Source organism: Limanda limanda, chromosome 2 (genome assembly GCF_963576545.1).
Source record: "Limanda limanda chromosome 2, fLimLim1.1, whole genome shotgun sequence".
Lineage (NCBI taxonomy): Eukaryota > Metazoa > Chordata > Actinopteri > Pleuronectiformes > Pleuronectidae > Limanda > Limanda limanda.
This window is the reverse complement of record NC_083637.1, coordinates 10,283,625-10,311,190: the sequence shown is the minus strand read 5'-3', so window position 1 is coordinate 10,311,190 and position 27,566 is coordinate 10,283,625. Positions and strand designations below refer to the sequence as shown.

The 27,566-nt window shown below is 43.4% G+C and overlaps 2 protein-coding genes across 12 annotated transcripts in view; one reads left to right on the top strand and one right to left on the bottom strand.

Moving 5' to 3' along the window:
• Positions 1-14,452, top strand: part of dclk2a (doublecortin-like kinase 2a) — a 35,857-nt gene extending 21,405 nt beyond the window's left edge. For 3 of the 10 annotated variants that reach the window (XM_061083664.1, XM_061083649.1, XM_061083704.1), the window contains exons 4-17: positions 78-176; positions 619-669; positions 1,835-1,926; positions 3,080-3,170; positions 3,986-4,091; positions 5,117-5,174; positions 5,433-5,552; positions 6,326-6,472; positions 6,570-6,703; positions 7,081-7,158; positions 7,281-7,377; positions 8,106-8,186; positions 8,360-8,473; positions 11,669-14,452. In XM_061083664.1, the coding sequence (XP_060939647.1) occupies positions 78-176; positions 619-669; positions 1,835-1,926; positions 3,080-3,170; positions 3,986-4,091; positions 5,117-5,174; positions 5,433-5,552; positions 6,326-6,472; positions 6,570-6,703; positions 7,081-7,158; positions 7,281-7,377; positions 8,106-8,186; positions 8,360-8,473; positions 11,669-12,253 (1,853 nt within the window). In that variant the 3' untranslated portion in view covers positions 12,254-14,452. Of the gene's footprint in view, positions 1-77; positions 177-618; positions 670-1,834; positions 1,927-3,079; positions 3,171-3,985; positions 4,092-5,116; positions 5,175-5,432; positions 5,553-6,325; positions 6,473-6,569; positions 6,704-7,080; positions 7,159-7,280; positions 7,378-8,105; positions 8,187-8,359; positions 8,474-9,476; positions 9,642-11,668 lie in introns of all 10 variants that reach the window. The other 7 variants (XM_061083670.1, XM_061083656.1, XM_061083698.1 and 4 more) reach the window with 4 other exon arrangements.
• A 7,759-nt stretch (positions 14,453-22,211) lies between these two features.
• lrba (LPS-responsive vesicle trafficking, beach and anchor containing) overlaps positions 22,212-27,566 on the bottom strand; it is a 180,744-nt gene continuing 175,389 nt past the window's right edge. For both annotated transcript variants that reach the window (XM_061086902.1, XM_061086894.1), the window contains 3 exons: positions 26,950-27,146; positions 23,187-23,338; positions 22,212-22,577 (listed from right to left, as the gene is read on the bottom strand). In XM_061086902.1, the coding sequence (XP_060942885.1) occupies positions 22,487-22,577; positions 23,187-23,338; positions 26,950-27,146 (440 nt within the window). In that variant the 3' untranslated portion in view covers positions 22,212-22,486. The remainder of the gene's footprint in view (positions 22,578-23,186; positions 23,339-26,949; positions 27,147-27,566) is intronic.

Sequence of the window (27,566 nt, the reverse complement as noted above, 5' to 3'; positions counted from 1 at the left end):
GAGGAGGAGAGAGCAGGTTTGCTGATGGTGGAAGGTTAATGTATTCCACGGTGACCCTGAGTCTGTTGTCTCTCCAGAATGCAGAGTGCTGAAGTCATCGTACGGCCGCTCAGCGACTCCCAACCGAGCGGCTAAGAGCCCCGGACCCTCACGACGCAGCAAATCCCCCGGAGCAGGTGACTGTGCACGTACTTCATTGCATTAGCACTTATAAAATTAAGAGAGATGCGTGAATGCTGTTTGAAAAGGACAAATATAGTCATGACTCGACGAAGAGAAAGGTCGAGGCTGGCAAATGAATACAAGATACTGAATGTGTGAAAGTATCTCTCACCGCTGATGCCAAGGTGACACTTCAGTATTCATCGACAGGCTGAGAAAAAATCATTTTCACTTGGCAGCCTCATCCTGAACCGTCAGGAGTTGTGATGTGTGACTGAGCAATTTGTGTCCTGACTGAGAGAAGGTGACATAATGCTGAGTAATAGGTTTAAAGACGAGCTTGTTCATTATGACTCAGCGCTGCCAGAAGTCTGGAAGTTCAACTTATATTTAAGTTAATCGTAATTTAATCATATCTTTTATTTCTTTATTTTTAACTTTATTTTGACACTGCAGTGAGACGAGCCGTCCACTACTCCACCAGTCAGTCTCCCATCAAATCCCCAGGTGAGGCTGTGGTGGTGCCACACACTTTTCCTTATTTAACACCTGTCATATCAACTTCCTCTGGTAATTAGGGAAAAGTCAGTGAGTGAAATGAGTTTCTCACAGTGAGTGTTTCTCCTCTGGGGAATAAATCTTGACTCTGGCTGTGTTTTCTTAAGAAGGCAACAAAGCTAAGACATTTCAGTGAGAATCTGACTTCCCTGTGAAAACTAAAACGTACAACTCTGACACAGCAGCAGTAGAAAGCTCCAGCCGGTAGTCAGGGTGAAATAATGTTCCTCTGCTCAGCTGGGTTGACGCAGATAAGGAGACTTTGAGGTAAAGTTTGACGCATTATGTCTCTGTGTTTGTGCCAGAAACTGAGAGAGAGAAGGAGGCAGAGATCGTCCTGTTCTTGAGAGAATGAATCACTCGCTCCGGTCCCTGCTGTGCTCCTCGTTTTATACTCTCACTTTGTCTCATACATTATGAGAAGTGTACTGATCGTGGAGAGGGATATTTAGAAAAACATCGAAATGGGTTTTATCTTTGAGTCATTCATTTACATGTGCTCAACAAATGAAAAAGAAAAGTAGCAGCAGTGCTAGTTTAGACCCTTTAAGGTCTTGCATGTAGATAGAAAGAAAGATAGATAGATATACAGTATAGAAAGATAGGTAGGTAGGTAGGTAGATAGATAGTTAGATAGATCAATAGATAGATAGATAGATAGATAGATAGATGGATAGATGGATAGATGGATAGATGGATAGATGGATAGATGGATAGATGGATAGATGGATAGATGGATAGATGGATAGATAGATAGAAAGATGGATAGATAGAAACCGAGGCAGAGATTGAATCCAAATATGAATACAGAATTAAAGATGTGTTCAGACTGTACCTGTTACATTCTCTGCATCTCTTCATCAGCCCAGCACCTTATGAATATGATGTGTGAGTTTCAATGAGTCACGTAATACATAAATGCAAAAATGTTCCCGACCGTGGGACTTCAACCTTCAGCTCGTTCTGGAACCAGAGTTTGTAACGACCCATTTGAAGAAGCTGTGTCACTATAGAGCAGTTTTATCCACTCACACCATTTCAAACCATTGTCCCAAAGTCCGTCTTTTTCCGCTGCTCTTGCAAATCTCTTTCCTTCTTGTTTCTCTCGGTGCAGTAAACGGCGTCTCGAGCAGCCATATCTCCTCCAAGTCCACCAAGTCCTCCACTCCGTCTCCCACCAGCCCCCGACCCAGCCCATGTTTTACGGTACGAGACAGAATATATCCCAGGGATGTCACACACAGTAGATGTTGAACACAGAAGACACTAGCTGTGCTCCAACATCCACAGTTTTCCAGCTTGTTTTTCATAAAGATGCATTCACATTCATCTGAGCAGGTTCCTGGCAAACAGGAGATACTTAAAGAAGTAACTGGACATTGTGATTTTTAAACCACAGACATAATTTTAATGTTAACCGTCCTTTTACCTCTTTAATGCAACGTGATGAAATAAATTTAAGTCACTGACCGATGCCCGTCTTGCAGCTCTGTGATGTATTTGCCTCCCGAGTCTGAGATAGAATCTGATTGGCTGGTGGATTCTTCTGTCCGAGGCGTGTGAGCAGAGAACCACAGAGTTTCTAACTGCTCCTGCCAGCTGGAAAACTTCCCAGCAGCCACTGCTCCTCTCTTAAGCCAAAATACTTATCCGTCCATATTCATTTGGCAGGATATGAGATTTTGTATGATTTACTGTCAGCTCTGAAATTCACTAGGAGAGGGGGGGGCAAGCAGAGCAGAATATTTTATAAACTCTTTCTTATATCCTCTCTGAAACACATGGATGCGTGCAGGTAAACAAACAGAAGTTATTTATCAGCCTTTTTATGTGAACCACTTGTAGAGGAGGCTTCGAAGCTGTGGGACTTTCTGATTGGTCCAGAGCACCGTGCTTTTAGACTGAAAAATAGATCGTTACTGTAATGTACAGTGAGGCTGTGCATAATTGAAAAGCGTTATTTTAAAACTTGTGGCTGACATTTTAAAAAATATAGCTGCAATCTGTCAAAACAGCCTCGGATGTGCTCTTCTGATTGAGAACAGTTTCAATGTGCAGTGATGCTCAGTGGATATGAGTTTTTCTTTATTTTTTATTTTCACATGTTACATTTCTGTCTAAGTGGTTTGAAGTTTTGTATTGAAGCCATTTAGGAAATAATACAAATCTTGTTTTTGTTCCGTCTGAATCATTTTGGTGAAAGAAGAGCATCAGTGACCCTCAAAATACAAACATTCGAGGTTTAATGTGTGTCAATCATGTTGGGTGGGCGGTTTTTAAGTGTTGCGGTTGCCATGGTGACTTGTTGTGTTTTGTGTGCCTGGCGCTCGTGTCTATTTCTGTTTCCTTTTTGTTCCAGCAGATCCCTCCATCACATCACATCTCCTCCACTAATGTCAACGGCTCAATGAACAACCACCAAGAGCAAAGCAACCAACTGAGTCCAGAGGGTACATCTACTTCTTCTCTTTTTCTTTTTCTCTTTCTCTTTTCTCTTTTCCCCTTCCTCTCCTCTGCTCTCCTCACCTTACCTTCATTTATTTTTTTCCCTCTCCTATCCTGTCATCACCTTATTTCCTTTCCTCATTTCCTTTCGTTTCGTTTCCTCTCCTCACCTCACCTTACCTTTAATTTATTTTCCTTCCCTTTCTTTTCTTTTATTCTCTCCTCCCTTCCTGGCCTGTTTTCTTTCTTTCTTTCCTCTCCTCTCCTCATTTTCCATCCTGTCCTCTTTCCTTTCTGTTTCTCTCCTCTCCCCTCTCCTCCTCTGTCCCCTCTCCTCTCCTCTCCTACTCTGTCCTCTGTCCCTTCTCCTCCTCTACTCTCCTCATCTCCTCTCCTCCTCTGTCCTCCCCTCTCCTCTTCTGTCCTCTGTCTCCTCTCCTCCTCTCCTCTCCGCTCCAGCCTGTTAGCAGTGTCATAAGTAACATTTAAATGTGCTGATTTTCATCTTGTCCACTTGCAGCAGATAACTGTAACTATCACTTTCCTAAATGATAATTATTCCACTGCTGCCTGAGCAAATACTGAACCATATACATCTAATAATATTATTGTTGAGTTCTGTGAGGCCACTGCAGGAGGACTCATCCCTCTGCATGTTGTTGCCAGTGAACATGTTATTCTGCTGCACATCATGTGGTCCTTTAATTCTCTGTCTGAGAAGCGGTTGACTTTCTGCCAAAGCTTCCTAAGCTCCTCTGTCTTTCATCGCACGGCCGAGTTTGTTCCTTCTCCTCTTCTCACCTTCATCTCTCCTCAACAGTTAACGGCAACCGCTGCCTCCCTTCCAGCCCCATTCTGGAGAAATACGAAGTCGGGAAGGTCATCGGAGACGGTAACTTCGCCGTGGTGAAGGAGTGTGTGGAGAGGTGGGTGAAACGCAGCCAATCAGGCCGGGGGTGTTTGAATGCACAGGCTGCAGCTGTGTGCAGCGGCGGCGGCACAGCGGGGGGGCGGGGGGTCCTGCTGCTCAATGAGACGTGCTTCACGTGAGGGAACTGCTCGATCAGGGTGTTTAAGTCCTGATGACGGGCATTGTGGAGACAGAGAGATCCTGTGGATTAAACCCAGCGGTGAATTCACTTCATTAGCCTTTTAATCTCTGAGTCAACACACTGTGCAGACAGGAGGGATGACAGGGGGGTGGGGGTGGGGGGGGCTCTCAGAATCTGACGCACGTTTCCTCTGAGGTACTTTAAATTCCCTGTGAGGCAGTGAACCTGTTGAATGCGTTTCCTTCCTCGTTAAATATTTAAAAAGCCAAAACCTCACCACCATTAATTAGAACTTCTGAAACTTACTGACACTGAGGGCCACCAGGAACAAGAGTGAGGGGAAATATCTGTGTGTTTCAAGGATGTTTTTTAAATAATATTTAATATGAGGAAGTTATGAGTGCGTAATACAAAAGTAGCCAACTTTGCCTTTAATTTTCAGAGAAACATGTATATAATATTCAATTTTATTATATTTGTCATTGTCTCCTGTGGAAATCAAATCAAACATCCATAATCCATAATATGTTTCAGTAAACTGTGGCTTGTGTGAGGTGGAACCAAGTTGAGCCTTTGAACCAGAGACGAAAGTGAAACACTGATCTTCTACCTGGTGTTTATTTGTTAAACTTTAATATTACAGAATATAGAGAGCAGAAAAGATCAGCTGCATTCATGTTCACATTTTACTTCAAGTTCTAAATATTTGGTTGTATTTATGTTTTTATTCATAGTTTTTGTAAAAATAAATAAAAGTTTACGGTAAAACAGAAAGATATCATGTTTCAGTTACTTTTCTCTTTTCATGAGGGTTTGATAAACGTCACATTTGGAATCATTGCCTGTTTTATTCGTATAGCACCAGAGCCATTATCTCTAAATCCCTTGTTTCTGTTCAGGTCCACAGGAAAAGAGTTTGCACTGAAGATCATCGACAAGGCCAAGTGCAGCGGAAAGGTTTCCCTCCGTCTTTACTTCCTCCCGTTCCCTCTCTTCTCTGTGTTTCCCCTTCATACCCGTGCATCATTAACACCCACGTTCACTGAGTGTCTGATCATCTGTATCCTCCACAGTTAGATTGTGTCGGCCATGTTTGATTTATCACTTCCACACAGTGAATCCCACTCCCTCACCCAGCTTCTCTTTATGAGCGTGACGGCTCAGTGTGAATCCTGGAGTTTCACGCAGGTGGATTACTTGTGTGTGTGTTTGCAGGAGCACCTGATCGAGAACGAGGTGGCCGTGCTGCGGAGGGTGAAGCACCCCAACATCATCATGCTGGTGGAGGAGGTGGACACGGCCTCCGAGCTCTACCTGGTCATGGAGCTGGTCAAGGTATGAGAGAACTCTGTGTGTCAGTGTCGGTAGGGTTGCAAAATTCCAGGAATATTCATAGTTGGAAACTTTCCATGGGAATTAACGGGAATTAAAGGGAATTAACGGGAATTAACGGTAATAAACTGGAAATGTTTTGGGTAATTTATACTAACTGTGTTTATCTTGTCATATACAGACATAAATATAAACATTTTGTTTTGTCATAGGCTGATTTGAGCCCAGAGGAAACTTTGGGCACTTGACTATATGCTTCTGCATCGTTGTGTCATTCTTAACATAGGTCTTTGCACAGTATTTGCAAATGTACACAGCCTTTACTTCTACATTAGATGGGGTGAAATGTCTCCACATATGAGATAGTGCACGTGGCATTGTTCTGTAGAATAAGATGAGAAAAAAGTTTGTAAAAAACCACTAATGCAATGCCAGAGATATAAATAGTTAGCCAAACAATTGGAATCGTCTGTACTCATATTTTACAATTGATGGATAAATGAATGGAAATAGGCTAGATGAACAGATGAACAATCCTTAATCAGCATGCTAATATATTTTCTCCAGTAATATCCTCGAAACTTACCTTGCTCAGCGTCTAATTTGCGTAGTTTTTCTTTCCTTCAAAATTCCCCAAACTTCCCAAGCTTAACTCCCCATGGAAAGTTTCCGTAAAGTTTTCGGAAACTTTCCGCCCCTTTGCAACCCTAAGTGTCGGTGAACGCTCCTCGTTTTTTTCCCGCGTGCGCTTTTAATCTTGAATCTGATTGGTGCAGGGAGGAGATCTGTTTGACGCCATCACCTCCTCGACCAAATACACGGAGAGAGACGGCAGCATCATGATCTACAACCTGGCCGGAGCTCTGAAGTATCTGCACAGCATGAACATCGTCCACAGGGACATCAAACCAGAGAACCTGCTGGTACACATCTACACATCTACACATCTACACACACCACAGTTATTCTCCTACAGATCCAACTCTTCAGGTCTCAGACTGAGCATGTGCTTCCCTTTAGGTGTTTGAATATCCAGATGGCAGCAAGTCCCTGAAGCTGGGGGACTTCGGCCTGGCCACGGTGGTGGAGGGGCCCCTGAACACCGTGTGTGGCACGCCCACGTACGTGGCCCCAGAGATCATCTCAGAGTCCGGGTAAGATCGAGGTTTTAACAGGAAGTGACGATTTCAATACGTAGATCTTTCAGTTCCGCTCGAGAAGATCCTCGTTCATAGAGAAACTTTGATGCTTTATTAATCTGTGAGTCTAATTAGAAACATGGAAACATCTGTTTTGTGTACACAACAGAGTAGAGATGTGAGTCGGGCTGTGTTGGTCGTACGGGGATTCAATGCTGTGTAAACAAAATAAAGAAACCATTTGTCAGTGTAAATGGCTTTACTTCTACATCATTGAAACATTTTATTTTGTCAGTCGTCTGCTGTGTTTGTAACCGTGGCGATGGACGAGTTGCCTTCAGATATTTAGGATCATTTAAAGTGTCACTGACTCTTTCTCTCCTCTGTCCCAGTTACGGTCTGAAGGTCGATATCTGGGCTGCAGGCGTCATCACCTACATCCTCCTGTGTGGATTCCCTCCGTTCAGAAGGTGCTGACTTCATCCACCTCCAGCAGATTGTTAAGCAGCCATTACAATGTACATGTGTGATATTATATATGTGTTAAATATGTTGTTATGTTTTTCACTGAGTGTCTAAATGCTCCATGTAGTGAGAGTAACTTACAAGAGGAGCTGTTTGACCAGATCCTCCAGGGTCGACTGGACTTTCCCAGTCCTTACTGGGACAACATCACCGACTCAGCCAAGGTTGGAAACACTCACTTACACACACTTACACACACTTACACACATACACAGACACACAAACCCGCTGCATTAATGACCGTCTGAATTAATGTCATGTATTAAGGTGACAGCCCACACTCACACTGCTAATTAAAGCCACTGCTCTTACAGCCGCCTGTCACTGAAGACAAGTGCACTGTTATAAACTCCACAGCATGAAACCAGTGTGTGTGTGTGTGTGTGTGTGGGTGTGTGTCTGTGTGTGTGTGTGTGTGTGTGACATGACTCATAGAGACAAACCCACAGAGCTTTGTCTCTTGACTCCCAGTCTCCTCTCACACAGCAGAGAAGGTTTACTAATGGTTCCTTAAAACAGTGCAGAGGAGTTTTTAGAAACTTTATCTGAGTTTTAAAAAAAGTGAATATTGAAGAGACTTTTCTCTGTCTGTTGGATATTTAGACGTAAAAGTAAAGTTCTGTAAATAGACAATTGTTTGTCTTTATTAACTTCATAAATATTTTTAATTTTTAGTTTGATGACAGATTCATTCAGCTTTTAACTAATGTTGAATCACATTTTTAATAAAAGTTTGTTTGAAATGGTTAGTTTGCAGAATAAAGTTTTGTGAAGTGATTTTTCAAATTTCCTCACAATACAAGAGCAACACAAGGTTAATGGGACATATTCAGCTTTGATATTCTCCTCAACGTGTGTGTGTGTTTGTGTGTGTGTGTTGTGTGTGTTTCAGGAGCTGATTGGAAAAATGCTGCAGGTCAACGTTGAGGCTCGATACACAGCACAGGACGTCCTCTCCCACCCATGGGTCACGGTAATGTGCAACTCTGATTGTGTGTCGCTGCTTGTGCGCTTCTGTGCAAATATTTTAGATACTTCAGATGTTTGCATCCTTCACAGAATACAGGGAGGAGCCTCAGATACTTGTGATATGTGTGTGTGTGGGTAGGTAACACACTCTTCATGTTTGTGTGTGTGTGTGTGTAGGACGACGCCGTCATGGAGAACAACATGAAGATGGAGGTGACAGGTAAACTGAAGACGCACTTTAACACGGCGCCGAAGCACAACAACACCACAGCCGGTGTGTCCATCATCATGGTAAGAACACACACACACACACATTCTCAATGAGTTCCTCAGTGACCTCTTGAATCTCTGGTGTTGACACATAGTCGTTGGTTTGTGGGTCTGTGACGAGGTGCGAGCGGCGACCTGCCAGCTCTTCTTCTGCTCCTTGTTTACAGCGAGCGACGGCTAATGTTTGACCCAAATAGAAAAGATTGAGCTTCTTCTTATTAATTTGATCTGAATCCGCTGCCGAGCGACTCTCTGGTGGAGAAGCAGATCTGAACTCAATCCTCGTTAAACACAAGTTCTAATCAACTTCACTCTGCCGTGAACATGAGTCGGAGATTTTATCCCGATGGAAACACGGAGCAGTGGAGAAGTCATTCCTCTGCTGATCACATCCATAGATATATATAAAGACTAGATGTCTCGTTCGACGGAGCCGGACGTCACCACATGGCGGCCATCTGGCCAGAGGTTGCTTGCTCACCCATAACATTGTGTTGGTAGTGGTAAATAACCATAACTTGCTCATAATCAACCGATTTTTAAACAGTCTGGTTTGTTATAAACGTCAGAGATGTAGATATGACACTGCATACTTATGAATAATTATGTTTTTTTTTTTTTATTTAATATATTTATATTTATTTATGCAATGTCATAACTACATCTCTGACGTTTATAACAAACCAGACCGTTTCAAAATTGAGCAAGTTATGTTTATTTACCACAACCAACACAATGTTATGGGTGAGCGAGCTGCCCCCTAGCAAGATGGCCGCCATGTGGTGACGTCCGGCTCTGTTGGCCGGCAACGCGGACGAGACATCTAGTCTTTATATATAAATCTATGGTCACATCCTCCAATTCTATCTGTTCCAAATCCCTGTTTGCATCACTTCCTGTTGCACACTCTGACTCCGCCCCACGCCTCATCTCCACGGGCCACGCCCCCTCCTCCAGTTCCTCTGATTACAGATTGAGTTTGATCCGTCTTCTCATGCCTGTTGTCGAAAATCTCCTTTGACAGTTTGAGGTGTAAACTCGGGCGCTGGCCTCGGCCCCTTCTCCTCCTCCTCCTCCTCCTCCTCTTCATCCTCCACCTCCTCTTCATCCACTTCCTCCTGCCCACACTCCTCACCCCTCCCTCACGCCCGACCCAGGACCACAGGGGACGCCTGGAGCTGAAAGCCGGGTACACACTTCACTCCTCCCCCCTGCATCCTTGCTGCCTCCCTTCCTCCTCTCAAGCCATCGCCCTTCCCCTCACCCCCCCACTGCATCCATAACAGCCCTCACCCCTCTCTCTCTCCCTTCCTTCCTTCCTGTTTCTCTCTCAGCTGCAGTAATAACCAGCGGATGTGTGACCTCTCTAACCCGCGCTCTCCTCTTGGATTCACCTCCCGACTCTTTTCATCCTCCTCTTCTCCTTCAGTCTCATCTCATCCCGTCTGCGTCACTCAACAAACTCATATGGGATGTAATCATCGCTCATTTTGTCTAATCACACATTGTCATTTAGGTTCGTTAGCTGCTCCTCGCTCTCTGCTGTTATTTATATTATATGTTATGATTTCATTCAAACTAGCTGCTTAAAGTCAACTTCCTGTGGATCCATAAACCAATGATTGGTTCCTCAGCACCTGATACATGTTAGTGGTACTCTAGTGCCACCTTGTGGAGTAAACCAAGAGCTGCAAGCAGAGCTAAACCAGCTCTACTGCCTTGAATGAGAAATTTCACCTCACGATTTAAAGGATGAGGATGAATGTGTTTATTCAACAAATCCCATGAAAAGACCAAGTGTTTTTCTGACTGATTTTCCACCAGTGGTTTCTACTAATGAGAAATATTTTAAAAACTTGTTTCTATTTTGAAATAGGACTCAGGAATTTCATATTTATTCCTGGTTCTGTAGTTTTTGAAAAGAATTAATAATCATTCCCTGGTCTCACAAACGTTTGATGCTCTACAACAGCTGTGAACTTAATATATATATTAAATATTTAAGAAAAGCAATCAGATTAATAATGAAAAATCAACTATTAAAAAAAAAGCTACTTCCATCGCAAGTTTTAAATCTTCAAATCTCAATGTTGTTTTGTGCCTTGTTTTATTTTATAGTTGTGTTTTTTTGTTTTGTTGATGTTTGGGTTGTATATATAATGAGATTTAAACAAAATATAAATTAAAGAAACAACAATAAAGACAAATGTGGAACTAATCAGAAAGTTATAAGAAAGATGTAGAATATTCCCAGCCTCATCTTTAAGAACTAATCCAATCAAACAACACATTTAACCTTAACTCTGCTTTTTATTAATAATCATTCACATAAAAACACTGATTCATGACTCTGCCTTTTAAACCATCAGACAGTTTGTTTCTGCTCAGTTTTCTCTAAACATAAAAGTGTCTGAATATAGCTGTGATAATCTGAACCATGGGACTGAGCCGGAACAGGAACTGTCCACCTGCCGTCATGCTTGTTGTGTTTTTAATTTTGTGAAGCTGTTTTGTTAAGACGAGTCTCTGTCCCTCTTTGCTTCTCCCCTGCTTTACGTTTCCTCTGAGTTAGCTCCAAGACGATGGTATGTACTCACACCTCGACTCTCCTGCCGCTGGAACTCAGCTCAAGGGCAAATGAGGAACGTCACGTTTAGTCCGGTTCCTGTCCCAGTGCAGGAACAGGTCATCGGCTTCAATCAGGGCAAAAGGGCAAATTGATTTCCCTTATAGAAGGTTCCTGGTTCGAATCCCAGTCGAGTCCTTCCTGTGTGGAGTTTGCACGTTCTCCTCTTGGCTGTTTTCTTGCAGATTGGGGTTTAGATCAATTGGAGATTCTAAATTGACCATAATGTGTGACTGTGAGCGTGATTGGTTATTCTTGCCTGTGAAATCCCGGCAACCAGGATGTAGCCTCCTCTCATGTGATTGGCTCCAGTACAGATTCTGGATGGATGACTTTTCTCATTTGCCCTTTTTCCTGCACATACAGTCTCACTTGGTGATCGGCTTTTCTCTCCTGTGGTCGTTCCACTGTGCGTCTCTTTACTCATCCTCTTCACTTATTCGTGTTCATTTCATCACGTGTTGTTTCATTCACATAAATGGAAAAAAAACTAAAACTGGGTCCTGACTTAATGATCAAGCTTTTTGAATATCTGCAAACTGACCCGTTCTCCAGCCTCTCAGCTGACGTGTCTCCGTCTCTTGTTCCAGAACACGGCTCTCGATAAGGAGACGCTCCAGCTTCCTGCTCGTCGCCACCAGGTCCCCTCCTCCCCCCCGATCCCCCCGGCCTCTCCAACCGAACCACCATCACACGCCAAAGCACCAGAACCTGCCGACGCCACGCTGACCACACCTGTGCCTGACCACGAGCCTCCCTGCTCTCAGCCTCCCAGTGAAGACGACCCGTCACCCGCTCAACTTCCTCTCCCCCCCCCCTCCGCTCCATCACCCTTTGCCGAATCGTTCCCAGTGGCACCGCTTCCTGTCCCCCCCCCTCATGAGTCTGGATCCCCCTCCGACCCCCCTGCTGTTTCCTGTCCTTCCCCTTCATCTCCTCCCGAACCAGCTTCCCTCTCTCCCTCCTCTTCTCCCACCGAAGAATCACCGCACTCAGAACCAGCTTCCCCATCCTCCGTCAAACCTGCTGTGTTCCTCCCTCTGTCTTCCCCCCCTTCTCCCCTCCATCCGACCCTGTTTCCCTCTCCTCCGTCTACTCCGCCCCGGTCCATGACCCCGCCCTCTCCATCCGATCCTCCCAGCCCTCCGCCCCCTGAGGAGCTGATAGAGGTTTAAAGGTGTGGTTACCTTCACTCCTCCTGTTTCCACACACACACACACACACACACACACACACACACACACACACGTATGATTAGACGTGAGGAGAGTGAACCTCCACCTCCAGCTTCTCCCTGTATCTGTAGCCTGAGCCAGTGACTGCTGCGTCCACTCCTCCTTTCCTCACTCCTTCTCTCAGACGGAGGACGGGAGGTATTTTTCCAGAGTGTGTGAAAAACGAGTTGATTGTGTATATATAGGTTTGTATTTATTAACGGAGGATGTGGATGAAGGGAATGAAATGAAACCCCCTGTGCTCTGAGTGGTTGTCCTCGGACTGTATCACATCAATGTGAATTATTTTTCCTTTATTTCTTGTTCCTGTGGCTCTTCTGTAAATATCCGTCAAACACAAACATCCCCGAAACAAAGATTTCAAATGTCCCAATGTGTTTTTGGCACATTTATATTTCACCATACCAACCATAACCACCGACAGTATTTTCTCTTTGCTCATGAAAACCACAAATCTACAATGTGATGTACAAAATAAAGGTAAAAGTACCAAGCAGCTAATAACAGTGAAGGAAGTTCCTTGACTTTCTGTCTGTAGAAGTGAAGATTAACTGTTAAATCTGCTCAGACTCTAAGTTTAAATCACAGAAACAAGCTCAAGATCATTTTCTGTTGCTTCCTGTGCAGCTTGTTCTCATCCTGTAACAAAGATGACTCGTCACACGCTGCATAAACCAAAGACACTTTTCATATAAACACTGAAGATAAACAATTGTCAAAATCAATCATAATAATATTTGCTATATTTCAATTATATCTTATGAGCATCTCACAGGTGAAAATATCTCATTGAGAAATGTTTGTTTGTGGTGCTCGGTTTTAAAAATACTATTTTTTCTTTCAAACACTATCCCTGATAATCTGAAGAATTCCAAAAAAACTAATGTATATCAGAAGTATTTAGTATTTAACGTACAGCTTCTGTGAAATGAGCGTCTGGAACATTGTTTAAGTTGAATCCTTTAAGGCTCTTATCACCACAAACTAAATCCCTTCCAGCAACATTGTGCAACTTCTACTGAGCAGCAGCGCCCCCTGCAGCTTCAAATGGTTATTAATTCAGTTTTTCATGAAGGGAAGAGTAGAGTCCATCAATGTGATGCTCTGACTTTGTCGCCCCTCTCGCTGAGCTGAAACACAACTGAAAGGTGGATATGACCCATGATCCCCGACTTCCTGAAAAAATGCAGCAAACTGATATTCAAAAGTTTTCCGATTGAAGATTAAGACGTCATTTTAACTAGTCTAAAGTTTGCAGTTACTCTTTAACTTGCTGAGGCTGATTCTGGTCATTTAATCTGCGCCAGTCGGAGATCAAATCCACTGGAGGGAAAAAGAAAGAGGAAACATTCTTTCTATTCCAAGTGGAAGTGGATATTTTAAGTTAAAAAGTTGCATAGTGTTGACAAGAAAAAAAATATCCTTGTCAAGTCATTTTGTAAATGACTTTTGAATCCCCTTGTGTTTAAGACTTACTGACATTCAATTACACAATAACTGTCATTTATTATTTAAAAAATGTTGTTTTTCATAATGTGAAGCAACTTTTCTTTTCAATGTGAAGTTTCTGCTGCGACGGACAAGATGCACATACTGGTTCGATCCCAGTGTCGGTTCAGAGACTTTCCCACTGGTGACCACACGCTGACGAGCTGCATGAGACTCAACGCTGCTCCTCTCGTTTGATCTTTATAAATATGTCGGCTTTACCAAGTAGGGATGAATGTGTTGTCATGGCGACAGGTGTGTGTGTGCTTCACGATGCCTTTATCAGAACCAACCTGTGCATCCTCAGTTTATCTCTAAGTGGTTTGTGTTTCTCGCTGGTTTTAAACTGCTCAGCTGGTGTTAGTGGTGTCGACTCCTCCTGCTCTCAGCTGCATGAAGACAACCCCCCCCCCCCCCCCTGCTCAGTCAGGTTGGTCACTGAGCTCCTCTTCCGTATTCCTTCTTAGTTTCCTATGCTTTGTCATAGCAGTTTGTAAAAAAAGGGAAATTTGTATGAAGAAAAACAGGTAGAGCTGAAACTGGAGTTTTTAAATTAGACTTAGAGCTTTTAATGTCCCACTGTTTGAAAACGGCAGCACGAGGATTAAATGAATAAAACTAAAAATGCAATAAAGACTTGAAAATGAACAAGCTTGTGTTGTGTGTGTGTTTGTATCACCAGACGTTGGCCACTAGAGGGCGCCGTGCAACCCACATTTGACACTGAGCACCGTTCAAGTTATAAAATTGGGTTTTATTGTCAGAACTCGTCACACAAAACACTCCAAAATGATTGCAAAAATATCGGTTGATAGATAAACAGTAGTTTTCTCAGAGTTGTAGATTCAAACCACACCAAAGCTTTAACATCAAAAGGAATGCGTCCTCAAAAAACAAAAATTCATAATTCAAAAGACACGAGTGGACGTTTGTTTCAACCGAGGCCAAAATGGAAACGTGTCATTTTAGTGCTGAATCACATCTGAACACAATCACTCATCCCGGTGTCTGCGATGGATGAAGACAAGAGTTGTCACCTCTCGCTTAGTGTCGAGGACTCTGAAGATGTGGAGAAGACGTGTGACGGAATTTCATTTATTTAGCGACAAAGCAAAAGAAGGTTGTGACATCATATCGACATAATAAGATTAATCTGTTTGGGAAAAAGAGCGACTCACACTTTGCTTATTCAGTCATTTAGGAGGAAAACGTAGAAATAAAAGTCCTCCTCTGTGTAAAGCTCTTTTTTTGATGCAGGGAAGTGGTTAATTTTTTTTTTTTTAAGTATTAAATGATAATGTGACAGATCTGATATGTTGTGTCTGAGGAATGAGCCATGCACAGAAAATGCAAGCGCAGACGTACAGATGGACATTTTCTTTTTTTTTAAATATGAAAGACTAACATTTAAACAGTATAATTTATATATATGTATATTCCCTCTTCTTTTATCCTTCTCTGCGATACATTTATTATTTATTCAAACATTTTCCTATCTAGCGCTTGTGTTGGTAAAAGTGAATGATTACTTATAGTTAGTTCCCACATACACACCTACAGAAAAAGAAAAAAAAAATCACTCACCCTAAAGTACACAAATATTTGGATTTTTAAGTCAAGAGAAAACATTTTCACAAACTCCCCACGATTCCCCCTTTTTTTCCTTTTCTTTTCCGGAGGAGATGAAAATAGACTCTTACAGCTAAAAACACTAGACGAAAAGCAGTATTATTGTCACAGTGAACCTCTACGGACAGGCCTAATCCCCTGCTGTAACCAACTGTTTCCATAATGTTGCCTCGGCGTTCGCCAGTGAAGACAAGGTGGGTCTATCGGCGTTTGCGGACCATAAGGGGGATTTGGAGAACAAAGGAGAGAGCCGCGGGGGGTCTCCCTCCGCCGCGCGGACAGTTCGCGACGTGTGATCTAATTAGCATATGAATCGGAGTCCAGCCGCTGGCTAGAACCTCTCTCTACTCACCATTGGAGGATACCACAGACCCTTGAAACTAATGTCACTCGTGATTGGTTGGTAGAAGTGTTGCTATTGGTCACCTTATAGGTCATTGCAGTGCACACGTGGGGTATACCCCGCCCACAAATTTACGCTGATAATTATAATAACCATAATAATAAATTATTATTAATAATATTGTTGCTCATATTTGTTAATATGAACTATCAGTTCATTGATCTGCATCAAGGGACCACCACTGCATAATCACCACTCTGGTTCCTATTAAAGGGAAAATAACACCCAAAAAACACTGCAGATTTATTCATACCATTGTTATCATATTGGCAACACTATATCTATGACGTCAATATGCAGTTTTGGGACAAAGAGAAAAGCAATGCTGCAATTGTTGTAAATTAAAACTTTATTTACAAAACTGGCATCAAGTTTGAGGGTCTCATGTCTGGCTTAAAATGTTTCTGTGCACCCTCTGGATCGTAGGACCTGGGCGGCAGTCTATCCGAATCTGCCCCATTATACAGCCGCCTGTGGCGAGTTGCTCCGTATTTTGGATCGGCTTCCAGCCTAGTCTGGAGTGTTGCACACAGGTCGGAGAGCTCCCTGCTGCGGAAAGATGGAGGCCGCACGATCCACCCAGACAACCCGCAATATGAGCCGTCCTCCTCATCCGACATCATGTCGATGGTGGTTCCCCTCCAGAAGTCCGACTCATCTGGCACCAGGACACTCTGTCTCGCTCCAAGTAACTGAAACAAATCAGTAAAATGAGCACAGTGCAATGACACAATACATTATAATAATAATCTGTGAATTACTTTGTGTAATTGCAGTTATCTTACCCTCTTCCTTCTCTGCCGAGACCGAGCTGCATTTCTCCGTGCCTCTCCCATTGCCTGATGCTGTGGTTGTCCATAGCAGAAGTTCCGCCTTATTGTGGCATAATACGTCTTACAAGCAGCTGGAAACCAACATGAGTATTATTAGTTCAATACGATTAAAGCAAGTAAAGCAGTCACTGAATCACTGTAATATCTCCACATTAAAACACTACAACACAATTACTACAGTTACTTACATGAAATTACGTCGGGTCCGATATAGCGCCAAGCCGGACTTTCCGCGAGTGAATCCACCAAATGAGAAGTCACGGCCTCGTTGAGCCGGGAGCTCACGCTGTGAAAACATTATGATTGAAAGAGTTCAGAGAGAGAACGTATTTCATGTAGGAACAAGGCGTATCTTTTCTTTTTAATCTTACCATTGCTCTGGATCGTAGCGCCTGCTATTTGTGTCCGAGTTGTGAAGACGTCGAACAGTTTCCTATAAAATACAAAAGAACACAACCATAGTTAGTTGTTTACACGCCGTGCAGAATGTAAATTACGTGGTTTAGCAGTTACCAAAATGGCTTATTTTTAGCTTAAAACTTACCGCAAGCCTGGGACACTGCGCTCGTCTTTTTCTTTTCGGCTCCAACCCGCTAGGAAGGTTACTGCCCAGGGCAGTCAGCCGCTCGTCCACGGACGCTTGTATCACGGCGTCGGCTTGAGCTTTCTCGTCCATCCGCTGATGCAACTCACGGTGCAAAACAGTGAGCTGGCGAGACAAGCCATTTATCGCCGCTAGGAGAACCCGGTCTGTGGATGCAGGACAGCTTGAAGCACTGCGACTCCGGTCGGGAAGCTCTCCGTTGTTCAGCGGAGTTTCAGGCAATGGAAAGAGGCGTCGTCCGGCCATCGTGAATATATGGTAGTAATATCGCTATGGATTAAAAGCAGTGGATCCGATAGCAATATTGCCGGAAATAAATGTCCGGTAGCCCCGGGCAACGGTTTATATGCTCAAGTCTCGCGAGGTCTTCCACGTGACCATGTGCTCGCACGTGATTGGACGATCCATCTGATGACGTAGACGAGTGACCAGCAACACAAACAGATGAGACAGATCGCTGTTTTATTTACTATTTCATGATGGAAGTCCGTAGACAGAGACCCAGGCGAGTTTGTGGACATTGTGACAACGATCTCTCTAAAACACAGTTTTATGAGCATAGAAAACTGTATTTCTTAAATGGATTTTGGGTTAGAAAATCTGAAATAGATCAAACCGAGACTGTACATAATTCAGTGGCATCCAGTCAAGACCATGGACAACACCATACCGGCAACAGTAACGCACCCGTGACGTTAGAAGATCTCGGAGAGACCTCGGTAACAGAGATTGAAGAAACTGAGGAAATGCATCTACGGCCCGACGACCCTGAAAACGACTTGGAAAGACAGATTCCAGAAATGTTCCCACCAACTGATACTTCAGACAATGGTAAGCAGCATGTAACGTTATAATAATGTTATCTATTGGCAAGATGAAAGTCTTGTTCATGAACAATAATTTGTCCTAAGCGTTCACATATAAACGCATCCTGTTTTGTGTGGCACAGAGTGGTTAAAAATATTTAATTGATCATTAATGTATCTGCCATACGGTTGGATGTTTTTCAGACGAAACGGAAGATGACCAAAGCATTCATCTGTACCTGGACTCCAGCGATTCAGAGTCAGTGCAAGATGATGACGAAGACATTGTGGTAAGCATTTGGAACATAAAAAAAGTGTACAGAACAGGGCCGGGTCTAGACAGGCATGTATGAGGGGGCAGCCACAAATCTTGAGGGGGCATTGTGCTTTATTATATTATTATTATTATAAATTGGGATTTAGTTTGAGGGGGCACAACATTTATTTGAGGGGGCCAGGCCCCCTCTTGCCCCTGCCTAGACCCGGCCCTGGTAAAGAATGTTGTTTGTGTAACTATGAGGCAAATCAATTGTAAATTCTAAGCTTGTTGTTGTAGATGTGCTGGGTGTGGTCTTTTCAGAGTGAGGCTGCACACTTAAGTGCCTTTTCACTTTCAAATGGGCATGTCCATGTGCTGCATATGGTCTATTCAGAGTGAGGCTGCACACTTAAGTGCCTTTTCACTTTCAAATGGGCATGTCCATGTGCTGGGTGTGGTCTTTTCAGAGTGAGGCTGCACACTTAAGTGCCTTTTCACTTTCAAATGGGCATGTCCATGTGCTGCAGATGGTCTTTTCAGAGTGAAGCTGCACATTTGATATCCCTTTCAGAGTGAAACTGGCCATTTGCTATAGCTTGCTACCTGTTTGTTTGGAGCCATTTTTTAAGTTGTACTTTAAATCTGTACAGGATGACTACATGACTGAGGAGGAGGACGAAGAGGGGGAAGGTCAGGCAGATGATCAGAGTGAAGTCTATCCAAACATGCAAGCTGGAGAGGAACATGAAACCAGTCAGTCTTCAGAAAAGCCAGAACACTTACTGATGAAACTTCTGGCTGTGACGATTTTGTCATGGCAAGCAACCTTCAAGATTTCTGACAATGCCATCAAATCCCTTCTTCTGTGCATCAAACAGTTAATGTGGATAATGGGGACAGTTCTCTGTAGTGATTCCCTGGCTACCTTCGCGAACAATATGCCAAAGACCTTATTCTCTTTGAGGGGCTGGACAGGCATCCTCCGTGACAATTTTTTACAATATGTGGTTTGTCCAAAATGTATGGCCGTATACATTCCAAAAGAAACCTATGAGCTCAGGTCGGATGGTACAAGGGTGTGCAAGACTTGTCGCTACATCCCATTCTACAAACACCCACATAAGAGGTCTGCACTAAGGAAAAAATGTGGCTCTGCCTTGCTAAGAAAAGCAAAATATTCCAGTGGTAAAGAGTATGTCTATCCAATACGACCGTACTGTTACAACAGTGTTGTAAAGTCTCTGGAATCACTTGTTAAAAGACCTGGATTTGATGAGAGATGTGACGAATGGCGAAAACGTAATATACCTGAGGGTGTGTTAGCAGATGTTTATGATGGACAAGTATGGCAGGATTACCTGTATGTGAATGGAGAGCCTTTTTTAGCAGAGCAAAATAATTTGGCCTTGATGCTGAATGTGGACTGGTTCCAACCTTTCAAACATGCACCATATTCAGTGGGAGCCATCTACTTGGTCATTTTAAATCTACCTCGTGAAGACCGTTTTAAGGAAGAAAATATGATTCTTGTTGGACTAATACCTGGCCCAAAGGAGCCATCACTTAACATAAATGCTTTCTTAGAGCCCCTGATTGATGAGCTCCAAGAACTCTGGCATGGCATCATTTTGGAAGACAGCTCTTTCACAGGACATCGGGTTTACAGAGCGGCACTGCTTTGTCTGTCATCAGACATTCCTGCAGCCCGAAAATGTGGAGGCTTTGTTGGACATGGAGCATACAGAGGTAATTGAAACATTTAAAAATTTGCTTTGCACTATTTAATTAATAAATATTGAACAATGTAGATGCTTATAATGATATAGTTATATTCTTTCATTGAATGCTCAAGTACAAATATGTGTGTTTAACATATTACATTTAACTCTTGCAGGATGCCATAAGTGTTTGAAGACGTTCAGCAGGAAAGAATTTGGAGCAAAAATGGACTACTCTGGATTTGAGCGGTCTTCATGGGAGCCACGGTCATCAGAGGTTCACAAACACTTCGCCGGAATATCCAGACGGGCAAAGACGAAGGCAGAACAGAAAAAAATTGAACACCAGTATGGAGCTCGATGGTCAGAACTTTTCCGCCTGAGTTACTATGATGCCATCAGATTTGTCGTCATAGATCCTATGCACAACCTTCTCCTTGGTACAGCAAGACATGTGTTCAGACTGTGGACGGAACTAGGAATATTGACAACAAAGAGCCTTGATGAACTTCAAACTAGAGTAGAGATAATCAAAGTACCTTGCGAGGTTGGAAGAATTCCCCTGCGAATTTCATCTGGTTTCACAGGATTTACAGCAGATCAGTGGAAAAACTGGGTAACAATTTACTCTCTGTTTTGTCTGAAAGGGCTTATTGACAGCAGACATTATGACATGTGGTTTGACTTTGTGCAGGCTTGTATCATACTCTGCTCCAGAGTGATATCCACCAAGAGACTGGAAGAAGCGGACAAATACCTGCAGTCATTTCTCTCAAAATTTGTCGAACTGTTTGGCCCATTGCACTGCACCCCGAACATGCATTTACATCTGCATTTGAAAGAGTGCATATTGGACTATGGACCTGTTTATTCTTTCTGGTGTTTTTCATTTGAGCGTTTTAATGGGATACTGGGAAAGTTTAACAACAACAATAGGACTATTGAAGTTCAGATTATGAGGCAATTTCAGCAGAGTCAACAGCTTAGTATGCCATGGACGTGTAAATATGGGGCTGAGATTGCTAGTATTTTGGGAGGACAAAGAGTTGGAACTTTGACACGCGATGACACAACTGATATGCTTTATGTGAAGCACAGTGTTTTGGTGTCAGCAGAGAGACTTCTCTTAGAAAACTGTACAGTGGTGCCACTCTCTCCATTCCAACATATTGTTTTGGATGAGCATGACAGGAATGCAATGTTATCAATGTATCATCAGATGTATCCTGACAACTGCATCACTGATGTTAACTGTTTTGCAATGACATGTAAAAGGGTCACACATTTGAATGTCACATATTCCATAGATGGCACAAGGTCAGAAAGGTCAGCATATGTTTATGCTAAGTGGTGTGCAAACACTAATAGCTTTGAGGAACCGATCCTTGACCCTCTTACCGAACAGCGACCAGGTATTATTAAGCAGTTCATAGTTCTGAATGTCATGAGAAACTGTACAGCAATCAAACATGTTATTGCCCAAGTGTCCTGGCTTCATCCCCACCCGGACAGATATTTTTATGGAAAGCCGGTAGAAGTTTGGAGCTTACAGAGCACAGACACATCATACCCAGCATCACTTCTTCCTGTTGAGCGGATTGCTGGTAGATGTGTGGTGAACACTTCCTCTGTGCATTTAACCAGCACAATTGAAAAAGTGAATGTAATCATGCCACTCTGTACAGTTGTTGAGATTTAGGATTGTGTTTTAGATAACAATAAAATTTTGAAATAAAGTGCATTGTTTCATTTCTTTGACTGCATTGACCTTTGTTCGTGGTATACAATAAAATTCATTATAGCACACTTACCTACTTAAGAACAATTTAAAATTTCAGGTTTAATATTTATTTTAAGCCTGGTTTACACAGCCAGATAGTTTGTTGATGCCTCTTACACATTGGTGTTATCTGCTCTCAGGGAAACTGATTTGCATTTGTAAAGCTCAGAGCATTGTCATTTGCATGTGAAAGCGTCCTCTAGGGGTTGGAGCAGGGGGGGTCAAATCTCAACAGCTCACAGACTTGACAACTGCAGGAACCCTGAGCGTTTCCTTTGCTGCCTGCAGATACGTGTGAAAGTCGTTAACCGAAGGATGTGCCAACACTTCTCTGCGACACAGATTGACACAAACGCTTCTTTTCATGCAGTGAAATAGATTTTGTTTTTTTTAACCGTACAGTAACGTAACCCCCCCAACCCTATGATTTATATGAAAAGTTTCTATCGGATCTACAAAATATAGTAATGCCCTTTTTAAAAAATAGTTTGATTCTTTTACTATAGCAGGACAGGTTGTAGTTTTTTTTTTAAATCTTTTTTTTCCCTCTGTGAGATACATTCAGGAGAACAGGAAACACAGAACGGTGCCTTTGTCGAGGATTCACTCGATCTGGATCTTCACTCTTCCACTTTGTCAGTCCAGTGTTGGGCTCAGTACCGGGTCTGGTACTCGTGGTGCCACCGGTTGAAGTCGTTGTAGAAGAGCACGATGCTTCCCGACGCCATCCCAGTGATGATGCACCTGAGCGGGGGAGGGAGGGAACAACATGAGGCCGTGTCAAGTGTCAAGGTTTTAATTTTAAGTAAATTTGAATGATATTTAGATGTGTGTACTCGTATTTGAAGTGTATGTTTACTGCATCAAAGAAGGAGCATTTAACTACAAGTACTTGTTTATGAAATAATTAACATTTCACATACACAACTTGCATTGTATAAAGTATTAAATGTATAAAGTATTTTTTTATCATCTTTACATAATTAAAATAAATATAAACTGGATAATGTGGACTTTTCAAAATAGGGATACGGGTACGATATTAAACGTTTGCTGATTTTTGGTAACTTTTTTAATATGTTACAGTTTCTACTTTTTTCCTACATTGTCAGAAAAGTAGAAACTTACCCAAGAATGTCACATAAAGATCAATATAGTGTTTTAACTAATATTTAAATAGCCAACGTATATATGTAGAGTTTAATGAAATAAGACATAAGCCACCATGTGAGGCTTTGAGATCATAAGTGCATTGGATTTTATTCCTTGTCATATTTTCCCTTCATAGGAGGAAGAATGTTTCATGTATACCTTCATAAATATCCCTCAGTGTGTGCTGTGTGTGCTGATTACCTTTGGTCGTGTGAAATGGCCATGGAGCGGATCCCTGCGTCGCAGCCCGGGTACGCAAACAGCTGCTTGAAGTTGTGAACCTGCCAAACAGAAACAATCCCTCCGTCTCCGCCTGTCAGCAGGTACTGACCATCACGGCTGAGGAGCATGGCCTGCCCGGGACAAACAGAGGAGAAGTTCATTATTATCTGTTTAATTAACATGAGTTTTTATTTTTGGCTTTTGTTTAGTTCCCTGATGGTAACCAGGTCAACAGGAGACGTCCTGAGTCGTTGGATCATCTGTAAACTCTGCTCAGCAAAAAGCTTTTCAACCCGGCACCAGGAGCATAAATTGTCTGGGAATAGGTCGTCGAACTGGGACCAGTTTGTCTCTTCTGTCAAAGTTAAGCTCATACTGTGAGGTCATGTGATCCAACAAAAGATCCCGGGTCAGAGCTGCCGTCCTTCAGGGCTTTCTGTACACAAACCCCCCCGACTGGCAACAAAGATGGCTCCCCACCGTGCGGCTCGGAGATTTACTCGTCTCATCTGCTTTTCCTGCAAACTGTAACAGCTGAACGGCTCCCGCAGGATTCAGACCCACACAAATCAAGTTGTGTGTTGGAGTCCATCATGCGCTCGGCGTACAGTGGGAGCTGGAACCTGAAGAGTGAGCGTAGCTGATGAGATGACGAGGCACAATGAGAGTTTCTCAAAGCAGCAAGTGACACTAATTTAAAGCTTTTTCTGGTTTTGCGGTTTGCTGACGAGGAGCCGTCGCTCAGCTGCAGCGATTCAGACGCTTCAATCACCGGCAGCAGCATGTGCAGCGAATCAAGCTCACATGAAATAGGCGAAATGAAACTTGACCTTCAGTTCTGAAGTTGCAACAAGTCATTTTCAGGAACTTGACTTGGTTAAGAAAACATAAATAACCCTTCAGAAGCAGCAGTGCACGGCGGATTGGAAATAAAGAAAAAAGCGTGCAGCCTAAATTAGGTAAATCTTTTGTGTATGTTTATATATGTATAAAAAAAACTTTGGGTAATTTCCTACCGCAATGAATAAAAAAAGAAATCTGTTTCTCATTCTCGTGAGTTAAGATCGGCCCAGACGCACGTGTGACAGACGCATGAAATGGACACAACGTCTCCAGAATCAACCCAGACTGATGACACGTCAGATCATCCAAGATGGACGCGAACGAAGCGTGACTGAGTGCAGCCGTGTAGTGATTTGTGTCGTCTGAGTGTGTTTCGTGTGCACAGTAGTTGTCGTGTGCATCAACGTTCGGAGTTAATCTGACAACGTGAATAAATATCAAACCATTATCGAGCGAATTGTGATGAACGTGACTACATGGGAACAAAATGTTACCCCCGAAATAGTTTTCTAATGAAAGATTGAAGATATAAAGTAGCTTGTTGGTTTCAGGCCACTTGGGGGCAGCAGAAGACTTAACATATTGGCATACAACATTATGGTAGCACGTTGCAAACACATACAAGTACATGAATAGTTATTCTTTAGTCATTTGATGAATATAAGTCAAGTATTTATTCTCCTTTTACCTTCATTTTGGTCTCAACCAACTCATGGAAAACTCTGTAGCTGCCAAACGCTCAAATACGTTCAGTTTACTAAAGTTACTACATCTGTATTGGAGAATGTAAATGTCTGAGTTTGCTGCTCTGGATGTTTTCCAAAACCTTTTCCTGCCAACCCCCTGGAAAAATGTCCAGAAAATGTCAGAGTGGGAAAACAGCAGGAAAATGTGCAAAGACTTCCGAGCGAGTTGGTTTGTTGACGATGTTTCTGACATGCGATGGTCCCAAAAATGAAAATGAAACAAATATCTCTATCTGGAACAGAGGAGCTACACATGTAGAAGACACGGACGAAGACGTCAACTTGGCGAGACGATGAGATTCAGAAGCTTCAGGCGATCAAGGCCGACAACGCTGTCGATGTGTTGTAAACAAAAACACATGATCGACTTGTCTCTCACACGCAGACACACACTCCACACGCTGCCCTGTTGTCGTCTGGACAATCTCCTGCCATGTTCTTCATATGTAAAAGACAAAGTTCATGTGTGAAATCCGCTTAACTGGCAGGTGGTGAACCCCCCACCCTCCCCATCTTTGTTACACATATATAAAATGTTTTCTTAGTGCTGCTTTACACTTCACGAGTTGATAAAATAAACCCAGTTAGCTATGAGTTGAACAGATGCTGTATTTGCACGATAACAGTCAAATAAAAAAAGTTACCAGTTGCTGTATATTTTTGTGTATCTACTAACAGAGCCGTGACCTCGGTGCGGCGCAGCGGGCGGCCGGGGGGGCTGGCAGACATGTCAGCCCGGCCAGGTAGGAGGCTGCAGACAGACATTATAAATCAGACCTCTACCACTGGGCGGTCAAACAAGATGGCCGACGGCTCTGTGGGAGCTAAGATGGCGACCCGGGCTCCGATGACTGAAGAACGAGTGCAGCAGGAACACATGCACTTTTAATGCCCGTGTTTCCTGCTTCTTCTTGTGGGGAACGGGCGGGCGGACGCTGGGACCAGGGAAGGTAAAAAAAGTGGAATTTATGGAGCTGTTTATCCCCCTGTAACATGGACGCAGGCTGGGGGGGGGGGGGGACCACTGGAATGGTTACACTGCCTGAGTTATACTAGTACTTAAAAGACTGTAATCCATTCAGTATGGCTCCTGTCACTTGATTCTGCTATTAGGCTCGGATGCCGACTGTTAGCCTGTCATCTAACCTCTGACTCCAGACCCTTATAAATTCACAGCGCGTACATTCCCTCTCTTTCTCCGTTGGACTCTCCGGCTCTAAGTAGATACTGCGGCCCGGGACACGCACTTATTTATCCTGGAGTCAAACTGTGCGGAGGCTCCGACGGCAGAGAAGATTGATTCTGGTATGTACACGAGTTCACTAAATGCTGCCGCGGCCCGGGACCAGTGGGGGGGGGGGCCGAGGCTCCAGCAGCCTCATTGAAGATGTTAAGATTTTCTTAATGCCATTTGACACGGCTGGAATTTAGAACGAGAGCAGAGCTGAGGACCTGATCTGCTCCAGAGTCACAACTCGAACCCCGAGACAAACACAAAGCTCTGACACTTCGTTCCTGCTAAAGAAACAACAGAGTGCTCTGAAACTTACTTTACAAACTTTGGATTTGTCTGTGTGTATGAATTAACCACTTCCTATACAAGTTATATTTGTGTTTACATCACAGGCCCGAGCTGTTTTCTCGGCGCAGGCTGGCTGGCAGGTCGGGGGGGGCCTCGGCACCAGAGGTTTCTCTTAATGGGAAACAGGCGTGCGTCTGTCTGTCAGAGCCAGCGTACGATTCCCAGGCCAAACCGGAAACAATGGGTCGGGGAAACCAAAGGCAGTAGCCGTTATCCTGTGTCACTCCAGCCACGAGGGAGGAAATGTGGGAAACGTGTCGTCCTGCGCCGGAGGGAAGTTAATGGTGTCGGTGTCCAGAGCTGACCGCTGCTCTGGAATGTTCTCTGCAGCGGCTGCCGGAGCAATCTGACCTGACAACAGGCTCCCGGATCAAAAGGGCCGTTTCCTCTGGTGTGTGCTTGTGAGAGAGAATAAAGGCGACGTGAAACCATAGTTTGCCCCGAGGAAAACTCTCAGATCTCGGTAAGAACGGCTTTAATCAGTGAGAGGACTTTCTCACGCTGATGTGGTGCAGACACACACATATTTTCCGCATGCGTTCTCAAGCAGAGAAACAGGTCTCCTCCTCACCTTGATGCTGTCCTCCACCTCCATGTGACCCAGCAGTTTGCCGTTGACACTGAAGAGACAGAACTGTCCCTTGTCGTAGTAGATCATGCAGTGTCCCTCGGTGGAGGACTGGATGAGGCGGGGCCGCGTGCAGCGCTCCGGGACCTCCAGGGTCCTCAGCAGGTCCCCATTCATGGAATGGATCAGACAAGGGCCCTCTGCAGACACACAACACAACATGATATGTGGAGTTAGCTCAGTTCCTTACCATCTTTGATTTAGAAATTCATTTGTCTTTTTTGCCGCACTCAGACGTGAGAGATCCGATCATAAGTGAATAGTGTTAAGGTCATTGGTTCACACTTGGTAGTACAATGCATTATGAAGTTTACAGATGTGTCTGATGTCACTGTGTATGTCAGAGAAAGAGAGAGTAGAGTAGAGTAGAGTAGAGTAGAGTGAGAGAGAGAGAGAGAGAGAGAGAGAGAGAGAGAGAGAGAGAGAGAGAGAGAGAGAGAGAGAGAGAGAGAGAGAGAGAGAGAGAGAGAGAGAGAAGAGAAGAGAGAGAAAGAGACTGAATGAATATGTGCAGCTATGAAGAAATATTTTACCAATCTCAGAAAAGTATTAGTTGTTAT